This window comes from Morus notabilis, unplaced genomic scaffold (genome assembly GCF_000414095.1).
Source record: "Morus notabilis unplaced genomic scaffold, ASM41409v2 Scaffold837, whole genome shotgun sequence".
NCBI lineage: Eukaryota > Viridiplantae > Streptophyta > Magnoliopsida > Rosales > Moraceae > Morus > Morus notabilis.
The window spans coordinates 53,387-72,917 of record NW_010362771.1 but is presented as its reverse complement, the minus strand read 5'-3'; the positions used below and the strand labels follow the sequence as shown (position 1 = coordinate 72,917).

Here is a 19,531-nt window from a genome sequence, read left to right as displayed (position 1 = left end):
TGAATAACGGAATGAAAAGCGATCTTTTCTACTGAGGGAGACCTCTGAAGGAATTTCAAAAAAGGGATATCCTTAGAGAAACTCTAAAAGAAAATGGATGATGACGTGTCATGATCGGAGTGAATTAGAAATATTTATTTAATCATGACATGTGTCATATAAATAGAAAGTAATGAGAACAACAAGAGGGCCAATCTCTAAATTCTCTTCTTCTTTATCTTAATTCTTTCATTCTTTTTAGCCAACATTAAGATACTTTCCTGATTTGAGCGTCGAAAAATCTCCTACAAACCCCGGCGCCGATCGTAATATCAACTCCTATGAATAATATCAATTCCTTCACACTAGTTAACAATTTGTCTGTTCCTATGAATTTCCATACTTTTGAAGTGAACGTTGATGTACAAACAAAAGCCACCGCTTCTTGGATCGGCAAAACAAAAAGCCACTGCATCTTGGTACCATGTTACTTAAATGTTCAATACTTTTTCCTCCACTAATTAAAAAAATATCAGTGTTAAGTATCACAATTAATTTAATAATATATAAGCGAGCGAAAACTCTTGTAATAATATTAGTAATAATATTTTCTTTTGAGGTTGTCACGTGGTGGCCTGTCCTCTATTTTTTCCCTTCTTTTTTTTTTTATATTTGTATCTTTTAAATGTTTTGCTTTTTAATTTTTATTTATTATTTTGTGAACTTTTTGCAATTTAATTTTTTACATGAGTTTTTTAAAATTTTTCTCACTTTACTCCCATGTAAGTAATTTTCTTTTGATCATGCTTCTATTTAATTTTCTTTCAAGGGTTAAAATAATTTTCTCTAAATGTGTCACTACTTGATTATTTTTGCATAATTTCTATCATATCAAAAGTTATTTAGTGAGCACTTTTCATACTGCCACGTGGTAAACCCCCTTCCCTTTTTTTTTTCTTTTTTTACTTTCTCTATTTTTTATTTTTTAAGTGTTTGGTTCTTTTTTTATGTTATGAATGTTTTTTACGGTAATTTTTTTCCATGTGTTTTGCGATAAAATCATTTTGGTACCATTTGTTATAGTAAAATATACTCTTAGAAAATAATTTAGAAAACTTAAGTGAATTTTTAAGAATCAATTGTTCGGACCAATTTCCAACCATTTTTTGATCTTTTGTAAATATGAGAATAGGTTTAGAAGCACAAACTAAAGTACAGGAACCACAACAACAAGATGAAAACCCGCATTCATTCTTGAATGTTTTCAGGTTGAAGAAGCAGAAGAAGACAACTCAAACAGAATATAGGAGTTAGTGCTGGAACTTAGGACGGGCTGCCCGCGACCGCCCGAAAATACTGAGTTTTTGCCCGATGCCTGACCTGACCAATCTGAAATTTTTAGGCCGCCCGCCCGAGCCCGAGAAAGACCGTGAACGGGCCGCCGGCCTGTATTTGGCTGACCGGGCCAGCCCAAAATGCCTGAATTTTTTTTATATTTTTAATTTTTATAATTATTAAGTTATTGTGTTAAAAAATTATATAAAAACTAAAATTAATATTCAACACACATTATTAACACAATTTAATAAATTAATTTTGTATATTAATTTTTAAATTCGTAATTCATGATTGTCTCGTTAAAAATCTAATAAGAAAAACCCAATTGGGATAAAAACGTAGTAATGAAAAAATAGTGCAATCATTATGTGACGAATTATAAATTTTACAAACTTACAAAGTTATACAATTACAATGTCAAAAGCAAATACGTATTTACAAATTACAAATTTACAATTTAATTTGAAGCTGAAGGATCGTCTTCAAAATTAAATGTTAATCTATTAAATTCATCGATCAATTCTTGGTTTGCCGGCGAAATTGTATCATGTAGACATTGATCGACATGATCCGAATCCTTAATGCAGACCAAGGCTTCAACAATGTCCATGTGCAATGCGTTTCGATGTTCCTCGAGTATTCGTCCTGTCGTACTAAAAACTTGTTCGGATGAGACAGTGGAGACTTGGATCGAAAATATATCTATTGCCAATCGAGTTAGGATGGGCCAAGTTAATACTCGTGCCCTCCACCATTGAGCTAAGTCAAATGATTCTGTAGTATCGTCGACTACTAAGCTCTCACTGAGGTACGCCATAAGCTCGTTGAAGCCGCTGCTGCCACCTGTTGATGAAAATCCACTCCCAACTTTTGTTTGAGTTGTCTTCTTCTTCTTCTTCAACCCGAAAACATTCAAGAATGAATGCGGGTTTTTATTTTGTTGTTGCGGTTCCTGTACTTCAGACTTTGTGCTTCTAAACCTATTCTCATATTTACTATAGATCGAAAATATTTTTTCCTTTATTGTTGGAAATTGGTCCGAACAATTGATGCCAAACAATTCACATAAGTTTTCTAAATCACTTTCTAAACTGTCTAATTTTAATCTAGGATAAAAAATGGTACCTAAACCATATAACAAAGGCAACTTAGACCAATATTTTTTAAAATGTTTTCCATAGAATGGATAGGAACTCCTAACATTGGGTCCGCCCTATATTCACTAAATAAAATACTAATTCTTAAAAGTTCACCTAAAGCTAAAGGTGATGTTGGGTAATATGTTCTACTAAGCTTTGAAGTAACTTCATGAAACCTACCTAAAAATTAATTAAAAACTTTAATAATTTGCCAATCATATGCGTCTATATGTTATACTCTTAATTTTACACGCATATAGTTTGTTATAGCATCCTTATAAGGGATGCATTGTTGAAATATTATATAAGTTGAGTTTCATCTTACACGCATATCAAACGCTAATGCTCTAGGAGGTATATTTAATGCTTGTAAGAACCTAAATCAATATTCTTGTCTTTGGTTACTACATTGAATCCATACAAGACTATCTCTAATTCTTTTAATGTGAGTACCCATTTCTTTTAAACCGGATTTAACTATTAAATTTATTACGTGGTATGCACAACGTTGGTGGAAAATAGTGCCGTCACCGAATACACTTAATTCATTTTCAAAGAACTCAATTGCTTTTATATTGACACTAGCATTATCTAATATTATAACTATTACTTTATCTCGTAATCTAAATTCATCAATTACATTTAAAATTGTATTATATATTAAATCTGCACTATGTGATCCTAAAACACATTTAAAATTTAATATTCTCTTAGCTAAATTGAATCCTTTAAAGTATGTCCAGTTCCAGCTAAATAATATTTATTGGCAACGACAAACCAAATATCTAATGTTAACGCAACGCACCCGCTAGTCGAGTGTAATAGGTTTATTAAGGCTTCTTCTTCTTTTTAAAATAATTTTAATAAATCTTTCCTAAGAGTATTTTTTCAAGTGAACTGTGCATTATGATTATGTACAATTTTAATATATCGTTGTCAATTATGATGCCCTACAAAACTAAGTGGTTGATCTAATGCAGCTATCATTCGCGCAACTTCTATACGATCTACTTGCAGATCATATTTCCAACTGGTTAGACCACCGATTACACGATCAAAAGATAATTGTGTTTGGCGGAGTTCGGGTCCGTTGGACTGGCTAAGCTTTTGAAGACACTTTTCGGAGTGTCTTCTCAAGTGTGTGGTGCCGTGAATAATGTCACCTTGTAATTTAGATAAATAATATTTACACTGAGCTATATGTTTAGTGTTACCTTCATTGTCAATCTCTTCAATTGTGTCGAACTGATCCCAAACTGTCGAGGTGCACTTGCATTTCCTCCTAGAGGTTGCAACACTTGTAGACGCAGTCACACTTGCACTCGCTGTTTCTCCACACCCACCACCACCATTGTGACAACGACCTCCAGTACGTCCACCAGGGCTCGGATTATTAGATTCCTATGTAACAAATTCATTAGTAGGAAATTGCCCTTATTTCACGTTGTGTTGGGCATCAACTAGAATACCACTATAACCAAAAGAATCTATTACAAAAAAATTAGAGCGATTTGAGAGAGAGAGCTTTAGGATAATATGATAGTTTTTGAAAAAATTGTGAGAGGGATTGAGAGAGTTTGAGTGAGAAAAATGTGTGGGGGATGGGGGTATTTATAGGAAAATTTTTTAGTTAAAAAATTAATTTTTTCCCCGAAATTCGGATCCAACGGTCAGTTTTTTTTTCGGCGTGTCGGGTTCGGGCAGAAAATTAGGCAACAGTAAAAAAACTAGCCGTTGGGATCGGGCTTTTTCAGGCTTCAGGTCGGGTCGAGCTCCAACGGTCGAAAAATTATCCGTTGGTCAGGTTTCGAGCTTCGGCCAGTTTGGGTAAATCGGGCCTGACCGAAAAAATTCAAAAACATTCTGGCAGACGGTGGTTGACGGTGATAACACGGTGGTGGGCTCTGGCGACTTGATCATTTTCGGGCTGCCCGAGCTCGAGCCCGAAAATTTAAGTTGGACGGGCCGGCAAATGGGCCTGCCCGCCGAGCCTAAAAAATTCGAGCCTTGGGCCGGCCCAAAGTTCCAACACTGTTGTGAGTGGTTCTTCATCAATAGGTGGCAGCGGCGGCGACAACTTCAACTTGTTTATGGCGTACCTCAGTGAGAGCTTAGTAGTCGACAGTATTACAGAATCGTTTGACTTAGTTCAATGGTAGAGGGCACGAGCATTAACTTGGCCAATCTTAACTCGAATTGCAATGGATATATTTTTGATCCTAGTCTCCACTGTTTCATCCGAACAAGCCTTCAGTACGACCGGACAAATACTTGAGGAACGCCGAAATGCATTGCAAAGGGACATTGTTGAAGCCTTGGTCTGCATTAAGGATTGGGATCGTGCCGATCAACGTCTACAAGATACAATTTCACCGGCAAGTCAAGAATAAATCAATGAATTTAATAGATTAACATTTAATTTTGAAGACGATCCTTCAGCTTCAAATTAAATTGTAAATTTGTAATTTGTAAATATATATTTGCTTTTAACATTGTAATTGTATAACTTTGTAAGTTTGTAAAATTTGTAATTCGTCACATAATGATTGCACTCTTTTTTCCTTACCCAATTTTTATCTCAATTGGGTTTTTCTTGGTAAGGTTTTTAACGAGGTAATCATGAAATACGAATTTAAAAATTAATTTATTAAATTGTGTTGACTGTTGATTTTAGTTTTTATATAATTTTAACACAAAATAACTTAATAATTATAAAATTAAAAAATATAAAAAAAAATTCAAGCATTTCGGGCAGGCTCGAGCTGCCCGGCCAGGCTCGGGTAGCCAAATATAAGCTCACGGCCCGTTCATGGGCTTTCTCGGGCTTGGGCGGGCGGCCCAAATATTTTGGGCGGGTCGGGTCGGGCATCGGGCAAAAACTCAGTATTTTTAGGTGGTCACGGACGGCTCGTCCAAAGTTCGAGCACTAATCTCCTCGATGACAAAGTAAGATCTAGAAGTTAGGCCATCCAACCTGACTCTTAAAAAGGTTAAAGAGTTAGGCTAAGACTAAATAAGTTAGGAGATCAATAACGTCAGGAGAATTAGAGAAAAAAACGTTTACAGAAATTGATTATGTAAATTTTGGGAATTCTACATATATTAATTAAGTTAATTCTAAGACTTATGAATAAATGATTAATATGGATAATTAATTAATTACAATGAATTAATTAATTAAAGTTAGAAAATGAAATGAATTAAGAAATGTGAATAAATTAACTTGTTTGGTTGATAAAGCTGAGAAATAAATTAACTTGTTAATTGAAGAAATTAATTAGTTAAGTCAATTGGAGAATGTTCTAAACTTAGAATAAGGAAAAGTAGTTAGGTTAATTTAATTCAAATGTTGATAAGGCACAACTCATAAGACTTAAGTAAAATAAGTCAAAAGTTGAGAGTGAATTGACTGTAATTGTCGGTATAACTTGAACACATAATTTACGACGTTGAGGATCTAGTTTGCTATAATTAAACACTAGTTGTAATCGTCCAGTGAGTACAAATCTCATCTATAGCATGAGTAGTTTTTAAAAGATATGCTTGAGAAGTTGTCTGTTGTATTGTACAATTCTTTGTGATGTGAGTGATGAGTATTTTGAAATGCATGTCCTTCAAAGTATTTTACATTAGTATACTTTTGTCACGCCCCCAAACCGGGGTTAGTGACGTGGAGGCTCATTTAGAAACTTAAACCTATTAAAGAGAGTGATTAGCAATTAACGTTGCAAATAATTTAATTTTTCAAATCCAAAACATCCAGGTATTTCCAAACGAGCCCCTTTCATTCAAGAGAAATTTAATTCAAGAACGGTGGTGAAATTTCCAATCAAACCAGTTTAAAACCACGTCCCTGGTATCATGTCAGGAATTCCCACAGGTGTTTAGCATACATGAATATAAACAAGAGTAAATGTGACATCAACCACAGTCTAGTAATATTTAAGTTTACAATCCATAATCTTTTATACATGCCTTGAGATAAGGGATTAGAGGAAATACAACTCTTCGCTATCTTGAAACAAGTCCACGTCGCCGGTAATAGCTACCTACTCCGCACTACTTCTGGCGTCGCCTGGAGGGGTTTAATACATTTAAAAATAGGAAAATGTGAGCGAAAGGCCCAGTAGGATAAAATATTATAATGCATTTAAAATAAAGGTACTCACGGTCCGAAGATATACACCCGGAACCGATCATCCCTTTTTAGAAAAGGAAATACTCACAGTAGAAAATATCTGTATAATGAAAGTGTGCAGCTCATCATACCACTAAACAAGAAGCGGTAAAAATGTCTATCTATGAAAAGTGTAGAGCCATAATTCCACTAAACAAGAAGTGGATCCATACGGGTTTCAAGACCTACCCCCAAGGATGCGATTCCCACATCCTGATCTCTGTGGTCACCATGCGTTGTATCATTCCTTAAATATTTCATTTTAAGAAATGATACTCTTTAAAATCTCATTTCTAAAATCATTGGAAAACTTAATAGCATTCTCATGCTATTTCCTTAAAAATAATTTTCTTTAAACATGCTTTGTTCTAAAACATTTTCATTGGCTAAAACCATTTAAAGTAAGGCTAACAAGGATATGGACAAGAATATCCTACCTTTTGGATATCAAACCTGGTTTAGCTTTCCGTTCTCCTAGCCTCCGCTTTCCTTCGAGGCTCCAATTCTAATCGTGCCACTAACTTTCCCATCAAAATCAACAATTTAGAGTTTGATATTTCTCACCAAACATTCTTGTTTAATTAGATGCAATTGTATCATATTAGTGTGCCATAGTTCAAAATCAATGTTCATAAACAATTCTTAATTCAAATCATGATTCTTTGACAATGAAGATTTATTCCGGAGAATCGAAGGGAAAATAAGGATTCATGTGGCTAATCCACTCATTTTGAGTTCTCAAATGAGGTTAGGTCAATCCCACCTCAAGTTTCGGGGTCAAAACATGGTTTTTTGGGCTGTTTAGGGTCGGTTTCAGTGGGAACCGGTCGACCGGTGACAGAGGAGTGTAACTCTACCAGTCAACCGGTGGAGAGGTGACCGGTCGACCGGATCGGTCGACCTATGGAAGGGTGACCGGTCGACCGGACCGGTCAACCGGTGGGGAAAAATTCCAGGCCAACAATGGCCGATTCGCGAGGAACAAAGCCAAAACTTGCAATTTTGGGTCCGATTTTGACATATTCTCAAGGAAAATGTATAGATCCAGTTTGAAATCAACAAATGGGGTCCAAAGAATCGAAAACCCCCAATTTTCATCAAGGTTTCACCAAATCCCATTCGAATTCCATTCGAAAACAAAATTTAAACCAAAAATCACCAAACTCGACTAAAACGAGTTCCACAAAGCTGAATCTGAAAATCTAAAGTAAGTTTCAAAGAGTTTTACCTCGATCCAAGCTTTGATGTTGAAAATCTCTTAGAAATCTCTGTTTTTCTTCAAATCCGTTTCAAGAACGTTCTTGAGAGAGAGGGAAAACTTGAAAGAAAGAGAGAGGAAGGGATGGGTGAGAGAGAGAGAGAGCTCGGTGAGGGAGAGAGGGAGAGACTAAGAGAGAGTGTGAGTGAGTGAGAGGGTTACGGGAGAGGAGGGAAAAAAAAAGAAAGAAAGAAGGAAAAGAAAAGAAGAAAAGGGAAAATAAAATGAGGAAATGAAATAATAAAGAAAGACAAATAAAAGTAAAGAGGGGTGAAACTGCAATTACCAAAAATAAATTTAAAAGTTCATGATTAATTAAGAAATCAATTTAGGCACACTAATAAACTACAATTATCATAATTAAACAAGTTTAATTCCGGAGGGCGTTACAACTTTTGTGACATGAATGATCAGTATGATGTGATGATTGCCTCTTTTATTTAAATAGTATACTCCTATGACATGACCATAATTGCATTTCACCTTAATAAGAGGCTGAGGTAATGAAGACGAGTTAAGTGCCGTATCACTCCACAAAGAGTTAAAAAGAGATTAAGAAGGATCGTAGACACCATCAACGGCGAAGGAGGAGGCGAGATGAGAGATGGATTAAGTGGAGGAGGAAGGGGAGAGGTCATGGCGAGACTCGTAGAAGGGGTTGAACTTGACGGAGTAGCCGTTGAATCGGGTGAACTTGACAATGATATGCTTGATTAGACTCTGAGGATTTTTTGATTCATTGATTCTTTTCAGCTATGATTTGATGCTCGTTCTCAAATCAATCTAATGCTTTTGATTTGAATTTCTCTCTCTCGTCTCTAATCGAATTGTTGGCTTAATCATCTTAGAATTTGGTTTGGTGGGTAAAAATTATTGTATTAGTTTTTGGGATAAAGAGCCCGTTTGACATTGCTTTCAAAGGTTGCTTTTAGCTTTTAAAGAAGTTACACCAGGTTAGGGTGTTTGAAAAATCATGCTTTTGTCCAGTAACTTTTAAAAGGTACTGTCAAACAATAGAATTTGAGAAGCATGTCAGCAATTACTTAACCTTAATAATAATACTTAATTCTCAATATACCTATTTCACTTTTTCATACCAAATTAAAAAATATTTTTAAAATAATTATTTAAAAATTAAAAATCTTTAATAAGTATGCTCTGCTAAATTTTATTCAAATACTTTTAATAATTATCAAAATATTTAAAAATAACAATAATAAATATAAGTAGATGAATTATTTTTTTTCTTTTAATAAAAAATTTTATTTTTAAGAACTATTTTAATTAATAAAATTTTGAATATATTTTTATATATTATGAATATTGACCATAAAAATATAAATAAAACTAACTATAAACATGTGTGATAAAATATGTCTAGTTTCGTCATTATACATTTCAATAGTAATTTTATGCACACTTTACTAAACAATAAAATTTTTCCTTCTAGTTCTTACAACAACTTTATAAAAATATTTACTAAACACCTATAAGCTTTTGCTAACAATAACTTATTACTAACATCACAATAATAATGAAAGTTTTCAACAGCACAACAATCTCAAACTGGCCCAAAATCATTTTGCTACCTTGTGTTATATCGAAATATGCTCTTGGTACTATATATTTTTAATAACATTAAAATTGTATCTTGATGTTTTTAAAAATATCTTCTCAGTATCTTAAAGTTGATCTTTGAAATGTGTAATGTCCAAACTACCCATATTGTTAATTAAATAGAAATCAATATTTAAAAAAAATCTAAAAACAATTAAAGTATTCAAAATATTTTAAAGAAAACAGCAAAATAAAAAGTTAATGATTTTTTTTCTAAATTTATTAATTTTTTTGTTAATTAAATAAAAAAGGTACTAAGGTCATTTTACGTCTCAAGAATCAACTTTAGGGTATCAAGAAGATTTTTTTAAAAAATATTGAGGTACTGTTTTAATATTATCAAAAATACATTGTACCAAAAGTGTGTTTCACTATAAGACATGGTAACAAAATGATTTTATCCCTTATTTTTATTAAAAACAAGCAACTAAATATTTACCAATTTTTTGTGTCAAAAAACTAATCACCGATCTTCCTTCACGAAATACAGTGGCGATTTTTCAATTTTGTCTTTATTTTTTTAAAATTTTTTATTTGCATTTACAAAACACAACACAAGGAATGAGGTCATACCTGAACCTTAGGAGTATATTTGGTAGGAAGGAGGGAGAGACGGAAAAAGAGAAAGGAGTGAAAAGAGAGGGTAAATTTCTTATTTGGTAAGAAGGAGAAGAGGAGGGAGAGGAGAGATGGAGAGAGAGACTCTCCCTTCAGGATGGAAGGATTCAACCAATCTACTAAAAATTAAAATAAAATGACCTTTTTACACTTCAAAAGTAATTCTTAACACATAGTAAAATAGGCAATTTAGTAATTAAATAAAAAACTACCACCTATCCTTTCAACTTCCTCTTTCTCTTACTAAATAACATAAAAGATTATTGGGCGCGTTTAGAACTCGTTCTAAAATAATTTTATTTTTTGTATAAAAATAAAAATGAAAATGTTTTCAATCTTAGACATAAATTATTTTTGAAAATGCGTTTAGCAGTTTTATCAAGAGATTGTTTTCAGTATAAAAAACTCATTAATGTCTCTATCTCTTTCTCTCTACTTGAGAGAGGAGAAAACGAAAATAAAAAATGAAAAAGACTAAAAGTTATTTTTCATTTCTCTCTCATTTTATACTAAACAAAAAAATCATTTTCATTTTTGTTTTTTTATCTTTATTGCGTCAAAATGACGTTTTAAAAATATTTTTTTTTTCTTTATAAAAAAATATAAAAAATAAAAATAAAATTAATTTTAAACACGGCCATTATAATCTTCTCTATTTTTTTATATTTTTCATCCCTCCAATCCTTTGTATTCTTCCTCCTCTCCATCTATCCTACTGAATGAAAACTAGACTTTTGGGAACGATGAACAGCTGGGCAACAATCAATTGTGAAGCACTAGGAGGGTGACGCGTGGGGCGTGGGAGGGCTAATTCTCCGTTTTTTTCGGTTTTTTTGCTTGAATTTTTTTCCTCAATTTTATAATTTTTAAGTATTATTTAGTTTATTGTATTCTTCCTCCTCTCCATCTATCCTACTGAATGAAAACTAGACTTTTGGGAACGATGAACAGCTGGGCAACAATCAATTGTGAAGCACTAGGAGGGTGACGCGTGGGGCGTGGGAGGGCTAATTCTCCGTTTTTTTCGGTTTTTTTGCTTGAATTTTTTTCCTCAATTTTATAATTTTTAAGTATTATTTAGTTTATTTTTTCTTCTGAGGGATATTTTTGTCATTTATTAAAAAATCAAGGTATATATTAGCCTATTAAATTTAATGTGAAGGTATATATTCGATAAAAAATTAAAAATATATTTATAGAATAAGTTTAAAACGCAGGGTATAAAAATGTAAACAAATCAAGTTTTTTTTTTTTACTTTATAAGTAAATAAAGTTTTTTTAACTGTAAGATTACTTTTTTAATGGTCAAATATGCAATTAGAAATAGTTTTATATCGCGCGTTTTAAATTTTTAACATGAACTTTCATGAATGTGTTTGTCACTCTTTTATGATTAAAAAAAAAGTTGCTTATGCTATCCTTTATAGTATGTTTGGTAGGGTAGAAAAGAGAGAGTAAAGAAAATAAAGAAAATATTTTAGAGAAAAAAATAAAATTTTAAGTTGTTTGGTAGAGACGAGGAAAGAAGACCAAAATTCTCTCAACTTACAAAAAAAAGAAGGGAAAAAGTTTGAGAGACAAATGAAGTGTAAAATAATAATTTTAATTTTTACTATTCATCATTTTTTAAAATATTATTATAAAATATTTTAAATTTAATATTTTATTTTTATTTTTCTTTCTCTTCTACTAATATAACATGAAGAGAAAAAATTTTAATTCTACTATTTTACTTTCTTCACTTAAATATTTTATTTTTCCTTCCTTCCTTTTTTTCTTTCATTCATACCAAACATAACATTAACGAGAAAGTGACATGCATCGGTCTTGTGTAGTATGCAAGGGGAGGGGATGGGTCTCATAAACACAACTTGTGTGGGCTAAGACATGACACGCCATACTCATTCACAAGATCACCAGAACACCGGAAAATCACAACCAACAACCAAAAATCATTTCTCTTATGTTATCCATCACCAATTAAAAAATAATAACAAAAAAGAAAATACCCACTTCTTCTTCTTCTATTTTCTTCCTTCCTTACTCTCTTCCACATTCCCTCCAAACAAAATGCCATTATTTACTGCAACGCCCGCTCTTGTTTCACTCCCGCCCCACCTCTCTTTCCTCTCACAGCTCTTGACCAGCTCCGATTCTTCCTCCGTTACCCATTGTTTCTCAGTTTCTGCTCTCTTGATTCCTCATTCTTCTTCTTCTTCTTCTTCTTCTTGTCTGTCAAAGAGTTATTCAAAGAAATCGCGTGGCCGGAGACAATCGAGATCGCCAGTCTGCGCTGCCAGCGACGTCTCCAAGACTGAACCTGCTCTTCTAGAATCTCCTGCCTCGACGGAGGCCATTAGACAAGCTCGGGTGAGTTTGACATTTATTTTATTTTAGTTTATGGTGTTGGTGCAGTTGAAAAGATTCATTGAGTATCTTTGAGTTATTGGAAATTGGGAAATAGACTTGGGTTATGTGTTATACTTGTTTTTGTGGTGTAGTTGGACAAGAATGAGAAAAAAAAAAGAAAAAAAAAAGTTGAAAGTGTTGAAATATGAAGATTTTTTATTGTTAATTCATAGATAGTTGACCGAATTAGTGCCAGAACTACTGTGCAGGCAACTTATCATGTGTTAGGACTATGCCGATTGCCGGCAATTTATCACGCATTGGATGATAGAAAATCAATATGGGTTGTAAAGATTTGAGCTACTTTTACCAGGTGGACCCAACAACAAAACATTTCAATAGCCTAGATTTTTTCTTTTGACTATCATCAACGTCTGAAAAAGCATTGTATCAATAGTTTGATTATATTTTTCTAGAATTGAAAATTTCATTCCCAATTTTTTATATTGAGCATTTTAGTTCCACACCTAAATTCTGAACACATTATGAGTATTTCGTTTTTAAATGCTTTGGAGCTGTTTCACAAATCTCATTTCTCCCAAAAAAACTACAATTAGTGGGAAGTATGTATCTTTATTTGTTCTTTGAATCAACACTTTGCCAATAAGACATCCCAAACATTGTCTTTTAATTTCAGTTTTCAATGCTTAATTGAAGCTATTTCATGGCTAGAATAAAGTGTGTTGTGAGTTAAGTTTTTCATTGTCCTACGGTTAGTCCGAGTTCCTTCTGTTAGTCTGAGTTCCTTCTGTTAGTCTGAGTTCCTTCTGTTAGTCTGAGTTCATTTACTTATATACAATTGGAACTAAATTCTGTTGACAGTTATAAAGTTTGTTGCGCTAATACTTGGTTTCTGCTAAGAAGTAGAGGTCTGCTGATTGGAAGGCAGCAAGGACTTACAATGAGGGTGGATTCATATATGAAGGCAGGATTGAAGGGTTTAATGGTGGAGGATTGCTGATTCGTTTTCGTTCTTTGGTTGGTTTTCTCCCGTTTCCACAGTTGAGCCCTTCACATTTTTGTACAGGTGTAACTTATTTTCTCATTATCTTTTCGTGTAAATTTTTCTGACTGCTTTATAACGTTCTTCATTCTATATCTTGTTTACATTCAAAAAGAAAGGTTTGATATAAACTACGAAGGATACAAAAATCTTCTTTCTTTCCTTTATTAATTTTTTGGTTCAGGATATAATTTCAATGTACCAAAGGTATATTTTGGCTGTGGTTGTACATTCACTTTTAACAGATGCAAGTAACATTGAGCATGAATTGTCATATAGAATCAGGAAACTTATCATCTTTATCACTCTGGAAAGGCTTTCAATCTTTTCTATATTGCATTTTCCTTATTTTTGCTTCTAGAGTTTTAGAGCCTTCCATTTTGTTTTGTAGTTTCCATCATAGTTCTCTTGTTTTGTATGTTATTTGACAATTTTTAGTGTTTCAGGAGGAGCCACCAAGTACCTGTCAAACATAGTTTGTGATTGTGTTTGGTGTTCCATAGTTTGTGTTTATGCATTTGGTGTTCCTCCTAGATTCTGCGTTTTCCATTCTTGTACTGCTCATTTTCCGTATCCAATAGCGAGAAATACCGCATGACTAAATAAAACTTTTCTTGAACTTCCTTTATCGTCTTATGTAGAACCACGCAGAGGTCCCCAAGATGTTGCAAAAAGTTTAATTGGTTCACTTATATCAGTGAAGGTAATGAACTTAGTTGCTAGTATTATTTTATTTGATTCATTCAATAGTAAAACTTCCGAAATTAACAGTTAAACCTGGTGAATAACAAAGACATTAATTTGGATCCTGTAACTACTTACTTTTGCAGTGCAATTTATGGAATAAGTTTTAGATTTTTGCATAAAGAATGTTTTTCCGTTCCTACATTATAATTCTTGGACATTTTCAGGTGATCCAAGCAGATGAGGAGAAAAGGAAGCTGATATTCTCTGAAAAGGAAGCGGAATGGTCAAAGTTTTCTGAACAAGTTAAAGTAGGGGATATTTTTGAAGGGAAAGTGGGTTCTGTGGAGGACTACGGTGCATTTGTTCATTTACAATTTTCTGATGGTATTCTTTCGCCTATTGTATAATACTCAGGTACATTATGTTTGAAAATCACACAACTCATAGTTTCCATCCAATGATTCTGAAACAGATCTTTATCATCTCACTGGACTAGTACATGTTTCGGAGGTTTCATGGGATCTTGTGCAGGATGTAAGAGACATTCTGACCGAGGGCAATGATATAAGGGTCAAAGTTCTTACTGTTGATAGGTAAGCTTAGATTATGTTCAAATATTCTAACTTTGTCCTTCGGTTGACTACTGAAAAATCCATAGCAGGAGTGCGCTTAGGACTAAATTAGGCATACTATTCGATAACCTATAATCACCAGCAAAAAAGGAATTGAATGCTGAATCCCAATTGTCATATCTTACCACTCTAGATATATAACAAACCCTATAACCATTACTTGTATTGATTCATTATATGCATATTTCTAAGATTATCAGATTAGCTAATTTTTAGTCTGATATAACCATTCATAGTTTTTGTTATGTTGTATGTTTAGAATAGTACCAAAGCATTTACTAAGTCTCATATTTAGTTGTAGATGAATTTAGCTAAGAAAGTACTGGTTTTAAACCTTAATCAGGGAACCGATATTTTTTTACTTTCCTGACATTAAGTACAAGATAATCGTTCAACTGTCTTTTTTTTCGTCTTTTTTGGGTTTGTTTATTGTATATCTGACTCGATTAATTAACGTTTTCTTTTTCATGCCTGAATGATCTGTCAGCAATAGTTTGCCATCATCCATATTATTACCTAATGTTCTTATTTTTAAGATTTGTACATAAGCCCATATCTTTCCCTTTAGTCCATCTTGTCTTTCCTTTTATATTTTGACCTATCACAATCCTTACGCTCATCCTACCCTTTTAGTGCTTGCCTCCTTGTGATGAAAAGTTTATATTTTTTGAAAGGATTAACCTCTCAAAACTTTTTGAGGGGGAGGGAGAGGGAAAGAACAAAGCCTACTCTACAAAAAAGGAGCCCTGCTCTTAACAATATCAACAATAGAAAGCTCCTAAACTCTTTGCCCTATGGATACAAGGGGCTGCCTAACATTTCACTCTATCCCAGATAACATTACTGAGGCCATGTTATCAGTTAAAAGCCAATTCTGCAATCAATTGTTGCCTTGTCAACCACTGAGGCGCAATGCATCGCAGCAACATAAGCAGTCTGGCTTCGGGGTTTGTTTGGCAAGTTGGGATTACCACAGAAGGAAACCACAACCTACTGTAGATGTACCATGAAAGGACCAAACACAGTGCTGTCAGAATGCCCTTCATCAGAGGTTTGGAAGCACAAGGTGTTACCAAAGTTGAGAAGATTGCTTCAACAGATAATTCAACCGACATGTTTACAAAGGCAGTTCCAGTAAACAAGTGTAGACAATATCTAAACTTGGTTATAGTACAGAACATATAGCGCCCCTAGCAAGCGTAATGGGTGAGCAGTAGCTGAAGAACTATGGGTGGTCTTTTATAATCCCAAATGTAATGATTATAAGATAATAGTGGGTTTATAAGCCCTTGGGTTCACTCCCCTTGCAAGCCGGTTTTGCAAGGGTCAATTCTATCTAATAGGATTGTAATACATCCCCTTCCCCAACCTCTTGCTTTACAATCCAATATCGAATTAAATGTTTGGCAGCCCCAAAATAGTTATTTAAATGTAATTGTTTTTCCTGTGTAATAATTATTAAATATCTAGTGCCATACAAAGTTTTGCCAAATCTCGTTGTCTTAACTCTAATATTTCCTTTCCTCTTTTTTGTTTTTTCTTTTTTTTGGGTAGCCCCCTGCTGTTCTGGAAGGGGGAAAAAGGAAACTGTTCACTAACCACATTATAACCGCTTAACTCTGAGATTTACTAATTGTCCTCTTGTGAATTTCACTGCATCTAGAAAATTTTGATCAAGTGTTCTATGCAGGGAGAAGTCAAGGATTACTCTGTCAATCAAACAGTTGGAAGAAGATCCACTTCTAGAAACTTTGGATAAAGTAATACCACAGGTTTGTCATCTGATGTCTTCTCATAACTTGAGTCATATTCTTAATTGCTTGCCTCCACAGAAACATGCAGTATTTATTTTCTTTCTATATTGATGAATTTGACACGTGACAGGAAGACTCAGATAGTTCTGACTCGTTGAGCATTAGCAATGGCAGTAACATCGAGCCTCTTCCAGGACTTGAAACTATATTTGAAGAACTACTACGGGAAGATGGGTATGATTCCAGCATTGCTTTGTCTATGGAGATTGTTCCTGCCTCAAATTTAATTTCTTCATTCTAGTCCAAGAAATCCATCTATGCATAGCCCACTTCTAATGTTGATAGCCATGTTAACACCTATAGATTCTTCACACAAAAATGATGTGAAGTCTTAGTCTAGAACATGCTAAAGAAGCCATCGCGTGAAGTTTAGGACATGGTTCAATTTCAAGAAAGGATGATTTATCTATCAGGTTTGAACTATTTTACAATTGATGTAGAAATGAAATAGGAGAGAATTCATAGAGAAGATTAGAACCAAGATAGCGAATAAGAATTACTAGAGAATATAAATAGAACCACATGACAGAAAAGAAGGGATTTGAGGGAGAGAACAAGGACTCATAGGAGGAACAGATGATCTCAAGAATAGAACCAATATGCATTCTCTGAATTGGAATTACAAACTACCATAATCATAGGGGACCTAAATAACAAAATAGGAAACTAACCCAAAACATAACACGGAAACTTGATAATGGAAAACTACCCTCATGTATAAATCTCCTATTAAATAAAACTAAATATTAAAACTAATTAGTATTATGATCTTTAACAATTCTGCAGACACTAAACTTGTTTACCAAATTTTGAATACCAGTAAATAATCAATTGGTGGGTCTTTTTCTAGCCAGAAAATCTTTTTCATGTTAAGCATGTGCAGTGTCTATTGCTATCCGTGGATGAAATCTCTATTTGAGGTCATAATCTTGTCATAATCAATACAAGCTTTTGCCCTCTCGTACTTTCTGGAGTATTTGGTCATATTTTTGTTTGCTTATAAACGGAACAAAAAAAATCAACTTTTCGAACATTAATTGGGTTGTGACTTGTCACTTGGTTGCTTCATGGAAATTTTCAATGCATGAGAGTTCTTTGGCGCTGAAAGGCCTGATGCTTGATACTTATATTTGATGGCGCAGTATAGATGACGTCAGAATTACTCGCCAAGGATTTGAGAAAAGAGTAGTTTCTCAGGACCTTCAGCTTTGGCTTTCCAACGTGAGTTCCTTTTTGTTCAATACTTTATATTCCTCATAACCTGAACACGCCCTTTCTAATATGAACATCTTCATTCTTCTGCCTTATCACTGCAGGCACCTACTTTGAACCAGAAGTTCACTCTTCTCGCTCGTGCGGGACGACAGGTTAGTTCGAATTAGAAAAACACTAAATATTTCCAGCGGTGATGATCACTATGAGGCTTGAATGAAATTACAAAATTTCAATATATTGGTCCACATTCTCTATGATAGTATGTGATTGCACACAAGATATGTGGCGATCATTCAACGGTGATGAATAGATTACTCTTGTTCTAATATGATATGTTTTGGGGTTCCAGGTGCAAGAAATACAACTGACAACGTCACTCGATCAGGAAGGTATCAAAAAGGCATTGCAGCGCGTATTGGAGCGAGTACCATGACCAGAATCTGCTTTTTGTTCCATTATCCTATGGTTGTATTTTTTTTGTATAGAATTTATATGCGAAATCAAACAATGTCTTTATAAGGTGTACATGAGGTTGGTTGATAATAGGCCAAATTTACCAAAATTCTTTGCTCTCTCTCTCTCTCTTATTTAAAAAAAAAAAAAAAAAACTGAATATGGATCCCTACTCTCGGCTAACTTAGGTCTCGTTTACTTCGTGGATTCGATTTTTTAATTTCAATTGAGATGTAATATTTTCTGAGAGTTTTTAACTGTAGTAAATAAGTTAGATATGATATTTTCTGAGAGCTTTTAACTATAGAAATTTAGAACTGAAAACTCAAATCGGTAAAATAAACGTATTTATAATAAACGTATTTATTGAATGAGAAATGTCTTATTTCATTCCAATTGCAGATACTTACATGATATCAATGCAGAAATATGATATTGCTTGCGCTGGAAGCCAGCTGGACGACAAAGTTGCATGCGCTAAGGTATATTATTAAGAAGTTCTAAGATGCAGAATTATGACGTCAGATAATTTTTCTTTTTTTCATCAATGATAACATTCATGTAATTTTACTGCCCAAAAAGATTCAATAACCTTTAGGAAGAAAGAGAAAAATAGGCTAAGACTTGAGATGAATTAAAATTAATAGGCTAATAGTTTATATAAATTAACAAATATGCTAAATTACTATTTTCGTCCATAACTTGTCTAGTTATGAACCATAACTTGACAAATTATTGTCCATAAATCACGGTTTTTGTCCATAACTTGTCTGAATATGAACCATAACTTGATAAATTTATTCATAACTTAACAAATTATGACATATTAATTTTTATAACTAAAAATTGACCTATATACTTTCTTAAACTTTTTATATAGGTCTATTTTCTACTATTTTCGTAACCTTTATACATAACTATGGTAATTGTTGTAGGGTTAGAACTAATAAATAAGGCCCAAATGCCATGTACGGAGTTACACAGACGAGGCTCCGCACAAGAGAGACGCCAGGCGGGGATTATCTTGGAGATCAATATTTGAATTTCGAATATTTAAACGATGAGATTCAAAAAAAAAAAAAAAAAAGAGATTAAGATAAACGCTATATCCCGTCGAGAATGATTTATCTCTTAACGCAAAGAGGATATCTCTAAGGGGATTGTAAATAGAAAGCTATAAATAGGGGGCTAG

The 19,531-nt window shown here is 33.5% G+C and overlaps 1 protein-coding gene across 1 annotated transcript; it reads left to right on the top strand.

The window, feature by feature from the left end:
• The first annotated feature begins 12,043 nt into the window (after nucleotides 1-12,043).
• LOC21393370 (30S ribosomal protein S1 homolog) lies at nucleotides 12,044-18,437 on the top strand. The gene is made up of 10 exons (XM_024168657.1): nucleotides 12,044-12,496; nucleotides 13,403-13,562; nucleotides 14,180-14,241; nucleotides 14,450-14,609; nucleotides 14,698-14,818; nucleotides 16,548-16,629; nucleotides 16,742-16,845; nucleotides 17,814-17,892; nucleotides 17,988-18,038; nucleotides 18,236-18,437. Exons 1-10 carry the CDS (start codon nucleotides 12,197-12,199, stop codon nucleotides 18,317-18,319), a joined length of 1,203 nt encoding a protein of 400 aa, XP_024024425.1. The 5' UTR covers nucleotides 12,044-12,196; the 3' UTR covers nucleotides 18,320-18,437.
• The last annotated feature ends 1,094 nt before the right edge of the window (nucleotides 18,438-19,531 follow it).

Excerpts from the sequence above, each read along its gene's own strand:
- LOC21393370 (XM_024168657.1), top strand. The coding sequence starts at position 12,197 with ATGCCATTATTTACTGCAACGCCCGCTCTTGTTTCACTCCCGCCCCAC. Across the intron at positions 13,563-14,179 it reads CCCTTCACATTTTTGTACAG|AACCACGCAGAGGTCCCCAA; the intron begins GTGTAACTTATT and ends CGTCTTATGTAG. Across the intron at positions 16,846-17,813 it reads GAACTACTACGGGAAGATGG|TATAGATGACGTCAGAATTA; the intron begins GTATGATTCCAG and ends TTGATGGCGCAG.